Source organism: Lottia gigantea (assembly GCF_000327385.1).
Source record: "Lottia gigantea unplaced genomic scaffold LOTGIsca_765, whole genome shotgun sequence".
Lineage (NCBI taxonomy): Eukaryota > Metazoa > Mollusca > Gastropoda > Lottiidae > Lottia > Lottia gigantea.
In genome coordinates, this window is record NW_008710553.1 from 1 (window position 1) to 10,203 (window position 10,203).

The window sequence follows — 10,203 nt, forward strand, 5'->3', positions numbered from 1 at the left end:
TGCATCATGTGGGCTAATGAAGACGGGCAACGCCATGCAGGGTGCAATGAGAAAAATTTTGCCAGGACAGCGGCATTAACCTGCTCTTTTTCGAATTCTAACTGTCGAGGGATCTTTAACGTGCACATCCTGTAGCACACGGGCCTCGGTTTATTGTCCCATCCGAACAACTAGACGCTTTTTCCATGTCAGCCCCTCGTACCTGCATCACTGACAGGGGGAAACCGGGTTGAAAAATCCGAAGGTATCATCTCGACCTATGACGGTATTGAACCCTGGACCTTCAGGTCTAACTCACTGAGCCACCGCGGCTCCCTATTCGGAAATAAAACACATTGATTCGACCATCTAAACAGCATATAACGACCTGCATCAACATGATTGCCGATCTGTCACATGAGGTGACAAATGAGATGATTTAAATTCTCCTTCACTCGACCACGTGATGGCCTGGACCCAATACCGACAAAAAATTACTGTCATTAAAAGGACAGTTGTGCCATTTTAGTGGGTTTGTTTTAGTCTTGAATATATGTAAATAGTCTTCAGAAGTACTAGAAACTAGGAATTTTACCCAGTATTTCTATATATGTCTTTTCTATATATCACAGAGTATCTTAAAATGACGAGTCGTCATGTTAACTCGTCCTGTTAAACGCAGATAATTCTAGACACGCATGGAATTGAAGGCTCAAATTTCGACGGTGAGCTGATTGGCTTAGCTACAAAAATACCAATTTCCATCAAGATCGGATATTAACTTCTATTGCGTCTTCAAGCCAAAAACTACACCATTTTATTCTAACTCAGGATCTGTTCATCGAATTATTGCCAATTTCGAACTTCTCAGATATCATAAAGTACCCATTTAGACCAAGATTCACAAGATTCGGATAAAATGTGAAGCTTCTAGCGAGATTACCAATTTGGTTCATTTTTAAAGTCTCAGAAACGGTATTTTTAGCTCATTATCCAAATTTAAGCCTTCAAATCAGTGTGTGTCCAGAAATATCCACGTCTTTTCTTGAGACTCCGTCATATGTGTGAAATTGGTTGGATGGCATTATGAGTTTTTTGTGTCTTTTAAGTAGTTCTGGAGAATATTTACATCCAAGTCAAATCCCGAAAATGGCAAGCCATGGCCTTTAATAAGTCAAGGGCAATAAATCCATCTAATCTACAAGAAATGTGGTTGGAAGGAGAGGGGCGACAATTGGCCGCATTTAAAGGTTTGAATGTAAAACACAAATAATTGTAAAAAATATAAATTTAATACATGTATGTATGTAACAAATATTACAAGGTTCTTAAATAGAGCACTGTTATCTGAAATAAAAAAATAAATATATCAATGGTAAGGTTAATATACATCGTCGATTAAACCACGCCCCCTTGATGATAATCAGATAAGTCAATGTTCTCTTTATCCAAATAACTTAGTATGAAGAATGAGAGGTTGCCCGTATATTCGTGCGTAACGTGTGTGATTTTATTTACAAAACAAATCGTATATAGACTCGTGTTGATTGTTTCAATTGATCACATTTGAGTTATATCATAGCAGTATTTACCTTATTTGCCCATCATACCGTATCCGCCCATTCCACCGAGCATACCGCCCATCATACCGTATCCGCCCATTCCACCGAGCATACCGAGTCCACCATAACCCATCATCATTGGGTTGTACATACCACCCATCATACCCATACCTCCCATACCTCCCATCATACCAAGTCCTCCCATACCTCCCATCATACCAAGTCCTCCCATACCCATCATGTAGGGGTCCATCATACCCATACCTCCCATCATACCCATACCACCCATCATACCCATACCGCCCATCATTGGATTAAAAGCAAGGGTGGTAGCGGCGAAGGTCAAACATAAGGCGATGGTAAAGAGGGTGTTCATCTTGAATTCTGAAAATGAAAAAGAATAAAATCATTATCTACAATTTGAACCAAATACATGATATAAAGCCCGATAACACGTTTGAACTACAAACAAATCTGCATTGACACAACTAGAATCAGTTTGCGCAGCCAAATACCAAAATGTATTCATTAAAATTATTATATCAACTTACTAGTGTCGGCTGGTTGTGATGTTGATAGTTTGAAGAACAGAAGATTTGTGATATTTTTACCTTCAATACTGACTGTATTTATACACTAGTTTATAATATATATTATTACAACATCCAATTGAATTGAATAACCTGATTAAAACCATCACTCATTTTTCTCTCAACAATTATTTATTATTCAATTTACTAATTATTCTAAATCTATTTCTAATTAGGGCCACCCTCGGCTGTAAGGAATCAGGATGTAGTTCACATATCAGATACTATACGACGATCAATGGCCTTGATCATGATGTCAATTTACAAACGAAGACAAAACTTAGGGGAATTAGAATAAAATCTAAGAAAGTTTGAGTCTCATTGTAAAGAATTGTTGTTCTACTTTAAATCACTTGGGAGGGGATTTTAAATAATCTTAAGCAGTCTTAATAAATAGACAGTTTTTTTTTCAGCGTTTCCGCTTAGTACATATCAAACAGTGGCGTTTCTAGGAAATACCAAGTGAAGGAGCCGAGCCAGCGCCACAAAATATACATATTTATTTTTTGTATCCCCATATGTTAATGTTGGCATATAACGCCACCATCCTTGTTCGTCTGTCTGTACGACCACATTTCTTGAGGACACTATAGAAGTTTTTGAATTGTTGCCCTTGAGTTAAATGGCGTCAAATTTGAATTGTAGACAAACTAACTTATTTTATCCGCGTTTGATGAAACTTCGAGTGCATCAGTGTATATGCACCGATGGACAGACGGACAGGGGCGTCGACAGTATACGTCCACATGAGAATGCGTGCGTATAATACAATGCATTTTTTATTTAATCCATGGAAACAATCTAGAATTAACCTTATATTTCTATATTTTACAATTGTATTGAGTTAATAGGTAAGTGGCAGAATTATCACTCAATGGTTCTAAAACAATGGCAGTATTCTGATGACAGACTAGTGGTGAACGTCAAAGTTAAATTAACCTTTACGGAAACTGTCGAGAATTGCCGAATGAATATAACCATGCATGACAACCCCCACAAGTAATTTCTGTTTTTATTTGATTTTGTTATCCTTTATTGTTAAATTTATCGCTTTTTCGAATTCATGCTGTCTGACACACGACGGATGTGGATTTACAATCAGTTAGAATCAGCAACCTATAATTCGGCAATTCTCGGCAGTTTCTCGGTAATGAATGGTGAAATTCGTTGTGTCTTCTTGGGCGATAAACTTTATTTCCGACTTTTCACAATTATTTGTCAAGTGATAGTATTATTGCGACAGGAATATAGTCCCTAGATTTTTAGCTTTCAGGAAATAATTCTGACTCAAAATTATGTATTCTAATTTTAATGTAATGATCGGTTTAACATACGTGATATATCCTATTATCATTTTGGATCCCTATCCTACGAGGTTTTTTCATTGTCTTGTTTACTAATGCTCGAAGTCCTGAACGACCAGCCTCTGATATATAATTAACCAGAGTGACGTTATCACTTGATTGATATAGATATAGTTCCGGTAAATAGTGTCTGTCATTCATTTGTGTGATATGTTGCAAAGCTTTAGCAGAACCTTTACGGTACACCGTTTGCAACCTAGGTTTTTTCGTCGATTAACGACCAAAATAGGGTAATATTCCAGGCCCCATTTCATCGATTCGGCACGCAAACAAAGTGGTACTTTTTACTTGCCACAATAAATGGCACTTTTAATTCATAATGAGGTAAAAACCTCTTATTTTATAATAACATTATTCATTATTCAGAAATAAAACAGATTCGACCATCTAAACAGCATATAACGACCTGCATCAGGTGGCGCCTTCAACATGATTGTCCCTTTGAAATATCTATCAAATTATGTGACAAATGAGATCATATAAATTCCCTTTCACTTGACCACGTCAGAATCTGGACGCAATACTGACAAAAAATGACTGTCATTCAAAACCGTGACAAATATAGTGCTAGAGGAACTTTCAGGGTAGACCGTTTATTGAATACCAACTTTCATCAAAATCGGATAATAACTTCCACCGCGTCTTCAAGCCAAAATCTACACATTTTTTTTTAAGACAAGGACAATAACTCAAGAACTTTTCATCGAATTATTGCCCATTTCGAGCTTCTCAGATCTCATAACATACCCATTCAGACCAAGATTCACAAGATTCGGATAAAATATGAAGCTTCTATCGAGACTACAAGCTACCAATTTGGTTCGTTTTTAAAGGAATAGATTCGCCATCCGTTTAACCATCTGTACCTTAGTCTCTAAACTAATAATGCTCATTGTCCAAATTTTAGCCTTCAAATCAGTGTGTGTCCAGAAATATCCGCGTTTGAAAGTTAAAATGACGACTCGTCTTTTCATGAGACTCCGTTATATATGTGAATTATGAGATTTTCATGCATTTTTAGTAGTTCAGAAGAATATTTACATCTAATTCAACTCCCGAAAATGGCGAACTAAGGCCTTTAATAAATCAAGGGCAATAAATCCATCTAATCTTCAAGAAATGTGGTTGGAAGGAGAGGGGGCGGCAATTGGCCACATTTAAAGGTTTGAATGTAAAAAACAAATAATTGTAAAAAATATAAATTTAATACATGTATGTATGTAACAAATATTACAAGGTTCTTAAATAGAGCACTGTTATCTGAAATAAAAAATAAATATATCGATGGTAAGATTAATATACATCGTCGATTAAACCACGCCCCCTTGATGATAATCAGATAAGTCAATGTTCTCTTTATCCAAATAACTTAGTATGAAGAATGAGAGGTTGCCCGTATATTCGTGCGTAACGTGTGTGATTTTATATACAAAACAAATCGTATATAGGCGCGTGTTGATTGTTTAATTGATCACATTTGAGTTATATCATAGCAGTACGTACCTTATTTGCCCATCATACCGTACCCGCCCATTCCACCGAGCATACCGCCCATCATACCGTATCCGCCCATTCCACCGAGCATACCGAGTCCACCATAACCCATCATCATTGGGTTGTACATACCACCCATCATACCCATACCTCCCATACCTCCCATCATACCAAGTCCTCCCATACCTCCCATCATACCAAGTCCTCCCATGCCCATCATGTAGGGGTCCATCATACCCATACCTCCCATCATACCCATACCACCCATCATACCCATACCGCCCATCATTGGATTAAAAGCAAGGGTGGTAGCGGCGAAGGTCAAACATAAGGCGATGGTAAAGAGGGTGTTCATCTTGAATTCTGAAAATGAAAAAGAATAAAATCATTATCTACAATTTGAACCAAATACATGATATAAAGCCCGATAACACGTTTGAACTACAAACAAATCTGCATTGACACAACTAGAATCAGTTTGCGCAGCCAAATACCAAAATGTATTCATTAAAATTATTATATCAACTTACTAGTTTCGGCTGGTTGTGATGTTGATAGTTTGAAGAACAGAAGATTTGTGATATTTTTACCTTCAATACTGACTGTATTTATACACTAGTTTATAATATATATTATTACAACATCCAATTGAATTGAATAACCTGATTAAAACCATCACTCATTTTTCTCTCAACAATTATTGATTATTCAACTTACTAATTATTTTAAATCTATTTCTAAGTAGGGCCACCCTCGGCTGTAAGGAACCAGGATGTAGTTCACATATCAGATACTATATGTCGATCAATGGCCTTGATCATGATGTCAATTTACAAACGAAGACAAAACGTAGGGGAATTAAAATAAAAGCTAAGAAAGTTTCAGTCTCATTGTAAAGAATTGTTGTTCTACTTTAAATCACTTGGGAGGGGATTTTAAATAATCTTAAGTATATATAAAACGGTGACGATTCTAGGAAACACCAAGTGAAGGGGCCAAGCAGGGGCCACAAAATATATTTATTTATTTTTTGTATCCCCATATATGTTAATGTTGGCATATAACGCCACCACCGCTGTTCTGGAGGACAAGATAGAAGTTTTTGAATTGTTGCTTTTGAGTTAAATGGCGTCAAATTTGAATTGTAGACAAGCTAACTTATCTTATCCGGGTTTGATGAAACTTCGAGTGCATCAGTGTTTATTGATGAGATCTCGCATAAGCTCGAATTTTGCAATAATTGGTTAAAAGATTTTCTAGTTATTGCCCCTGACCTAAAAATAAAAAATGACTTGTAACGTCAGACAGTTTTATTCGATATTGGTGAAATTGTGTATGCATAGGCATATTGGTGACCATCTCGAAATTCCGAACTTGTTGCCTCTGTCGCGTTCACAAACCAAATGTGGACCGATGGACGACATGAGAATGCGTGCGTATAATACAATGCATTTTTTATTTAACCCATGGAAACAATCTAGAATTAACTTTATATTTCTATATTTTACAATTGTATTGAGTTAATAAGTAAGTGGCAGAATTATCACTCAATGGTTCTAAAACAATGGCAGTATTCCGATGAAGTGACAGACTACTGGTGAACGTCAAAGTAATGATAGAAGACACAGGAGACATAGTGATTCGTTACATTCATATCTGAGTTACATTAAGCTTTACGGAAACTGTCGAGGGTTGCCGAATGAATATAACCATGCATGACAACCCCCACAAGTAATTTCAGTTTTTATTTGATTTTGTTATCCTTTATTGTTAAATTTATCGCTGTGTCGAATTTGAACATATCTGAAGCAATGACCAAAATAACTGAAATATAAATGCACAGGGAAGCTTTAGTTTTAATTCATGCTGTCTGACACACGACGGATGTGGATTTACAATCAGTTAGATACAGCAACCTAGACATTCGACATTTCTCGGCAGTTTCTCGGTAATGAATGGTGAATTTCATTGTGTCTTCTTGGGCGATAAACTTTATATCCGGCTTTTCACAATTATTTGTTAAGTGATAGTAATATTGTGACCTGAATATCGAATACTAGCTTTCAGGGGATAATTCTGACTCAAAATTTTGTATTCTAATTTTAATGTAATGATCGGTTTAACAATGATATATTTTATTATCATTTTGGATCCTTATCCTACGAAGTTTTTTTTTAATTGGCTTTGCTGACAAATGCTAGTAGTCTTGAACGACCAGCCTCTGATATATAATTAATCAGGTGATAACGTGACAATACTGACATAGTTCCGGTAAATAATGTCTGCCATTCATTTGTGTGATATGTTGTAAAGCACTAACAGAACTTTTACGGTACACCGTTTGCAACTGAGGTAGAATCGGGTCATTCCAAACCCCGAAGCTGTGCACAAACAAAGTGGTACTGTTTATTGGCCACAATAAATTGCTCTTGTAATTCAATATATATTCAACATTCGAAACTTCAGTTCTAATTCTCATGCACAAAATACATATTCATTATTCAGAAATAAAACACAATAGATTCGACCATCTAAACAGCATAAAACGACCTGCATCGGGTGGCGCCTTCAACATGATTGCAATATGATTGAAATATCTATCAAAATATGTGACAAATGAGATGATATAAATTCCCTTTCACTCGACCACGTCAGAATCTGGACGCAATACTGACAAAAAATGACTGTCATTCAAAACTGTGATAAATATAGTGCTTATAGGGTAGACCGTTTGATGAATTCCAACTTTCATCAAAATTGAATTTCAACTTCCACCGCGTCTTCAAGCCAAAATCTACACATTTTTTTTAAGTCAAGGACAATAACTCAAGAACTTTCATCGAATTATTGCCCATTTTGATCTTCTCAGATCTCATAACATACCCATTCAGACCAAGATTCACAAGATTCGGATTAAAAGTGAAGCTTACCAATTTGGTTCGTTTTTAAAGGGATAGATTCGCCATCCGTTTAACCATCTGTACCTTTGTCTTAGAAACTTTAGCTAAACTAATAATGCGCATTGTCCAAATTTTAGCCTTCAAATCAGTGAGTGTCCAGAAAGTTAAAATGACGACTCATCTTTACATGAGACTCCGTTATATATGTGAAATCGATTGGATGGGATTATGAGATTTCCATGCATTTTTAGTAGCTCTGAAGAATATTTACATCTAATTCAACTCCTGAAAATGGCGAACTATGGCCTTTAATAAGTCAAGGGCAATAAATCCATCTAATCTACAAGAAATGTGGTTGGAAGGAGAGGGGGCGGCAATTGGCCACATTTAAAGGTTTGAATGTAAAAAACAAATAATTGTAGAAAATATAAATTTAATACATGTATGTATGTAACAAATATTACAAGGTTCTTGAATAGAGCACTGTTATCTGAAATAAAAAAATAAATATATCAATGGTAAGGTTAATATACATCGTCGATTAAACCACGCCCCCTTGATGATAATCAGATAAGTCAATGTTCTCTTTATCCAAATAACTTAGTATGAAGAATGAGAGGTTGCCCGTATATTCGTGCGTAACGTGTGTGATTTTATTTACAAATCAAATCGTATATAGACACGTGCTGCAGTACGTACCTTATTTTCCCATCATACCGTATCCGCCCATTCCACCGAGCATACCGCCCATCATACCGTATCCGCCCATTCCACCGAGCATACCGAGTCCACCATAACCCATCATCATTGGGTTGTACATACCACCCATCATACCCATACCTCCCATACCTCCCATCATACCAAGTCCTCCCATACCTCCCATCATACCAAGTCCTCCCATACCCATCATGTAGGGGTCCATCATACCCATACCTCCCATCATACCCATACCGCCTATCATTGGATTAAAAGCAAGGGTGGTGGCGGCGAAGGTCAAACATAAGGCGATGGTAAAGAGGGTGTTCATCTTGAATTCTGGAAATGAAAAAGAATAAAATCATTATCTACAATTTGAACCAAATACATGATATAAAGTATGACTGCCGGATAACACGTTTGAACTACAAACAAATCTGCATTGACACAACTAGAATCAGTTTGCGCAGCCAAATACCAAAATGTATTTATTAAAATTATTATATCAACAACCAAATACCAAAATGTATTCATTAAAATTATTATATCAACAGCCAAATACCAAAATGTATTCATTAAAATTATTATATCAACTTACTAGTTTCGGCTGGTTGTGATGTTGATAGTTTGAAGAACAGAAGATTTGTGATATTTTTACCTTCAATACTGACTGTATTTATACACTAGTTTATAATATATATTATTACAACATCCAATTGAATTGAATAACCTGATTAAAACCATCACTCATTTTTCTCTCAACAATTATTTATTATTCAATTTACTAATTATTTTAAATCTATTTCTAAGTAGGGTCACCTTCGGCTGTAAGGAACCAGGATGTAGTTCACATATCAGATACTATACGTCGGTCAATGGCCTTGGGGGAAGATATCAATTTTCAAACGAAAACAAAACGTAGGGGAATTTATAGACCATAAAATTTAGAAAGTTTGTGCCACAACGTCGAGAAATCTTTTCGATTTTTAAGGGAGTGGGGAAAGAATACAAGTAATAACAAATTTGAATAACTGTCTTCAACGGACTGGTTCGTCGTTCGTTTGACCATTTGTACTTTAGTCTCAGAAACGGAAATTTTCAGCTAAGCTAGACATTAATAGTGTTCACAACTCACACTCAAAAACCAGGATCAATTTGGAGCGAGAAGTTAAGAGATTTAGACAGGTCTGGGATGGTAGAAAACTCAGACCTTCCAAACTTGGAACAATAACATTTATAATTAAACAAAGTAACTCACGCAATCTCTAACAATAAGTGGAAATTTCAGTTGTAATTGATTTGGCTGCTTTCGATAATCATATCCTGGTCAACTCCTTTACAAAGTTCCCAAGAGACTACTCTTCAACTTTCAAAGCACTTCCTAGCTGAGTTCGTCTGGAAATCGAGGGGAAGTAATTACACATGAGAAAAAAAGTAGAACTCTATTTTAAATAGAATATGTTCCATGATTCTGTTAGGTGGCATATTGAACCGGAAACAAGAAGAAGGCTGCCAGTCACGCTAGTTTATTTTGACTGATATTTTCGTTTCAATTAATTTCAGGATCTCTAAAGAAAATATTCTCAACAGGGACCGTCGTACTGAGAAAAACGAATTA

At 36.1% G+C, this 10,203-nt stretch overlaps 2 protein-coding genes across 2 annotated transcripts; both read right to left on the reverse strand.

Moving 5' to 3' along the window:
* Nucleotides 1-1,572: 1,572 nt before the first annotated feature.
* LOTGIDRAFT_176107 (hypothetical protein) lies at nucleotides 1,573-5,344 on the reverse strand (the record flags this gene model as incomplete). The annotated part of the gene is made up of 4 exons (XM_009066453.1): nucleotides 1,573-1,925; nucleotides 2,093-2,177; nucleotides 3,466-3,557; nucleotides 5,017-5,344. The coding sequence occupies 4 exons, from the start codon at nucleotides 5,342-5,344 to the stop codon at nucleotides 1,573-1,575; spliced, it is 858 nt and encodes a 285-aa protein (XP_009064701.1).
* A 3,245-nt stretch (nucleotides 5,345-8,589) lies between these two features.
* LOTGIDRAFT_176108 (hypothetical protein) lies at nucleotides 8,590-8,916 on the reverse strand (the record flags this gene model as incomplete). Its single annotated transcript, XM_009066454.1, has 1 exon — nucleotides 8,590-8,916. The coding sequence occupies one exon, from the start codon at nucleotides 8,914-8,916 to the stop codon at nucleotides 8,590-8,592; it is 327 nt and encodes a 108-aa protein (XP_009064702.1).
* Nucleotides 8,917-10,203: the final 1,287 nt, after the last annotated feature.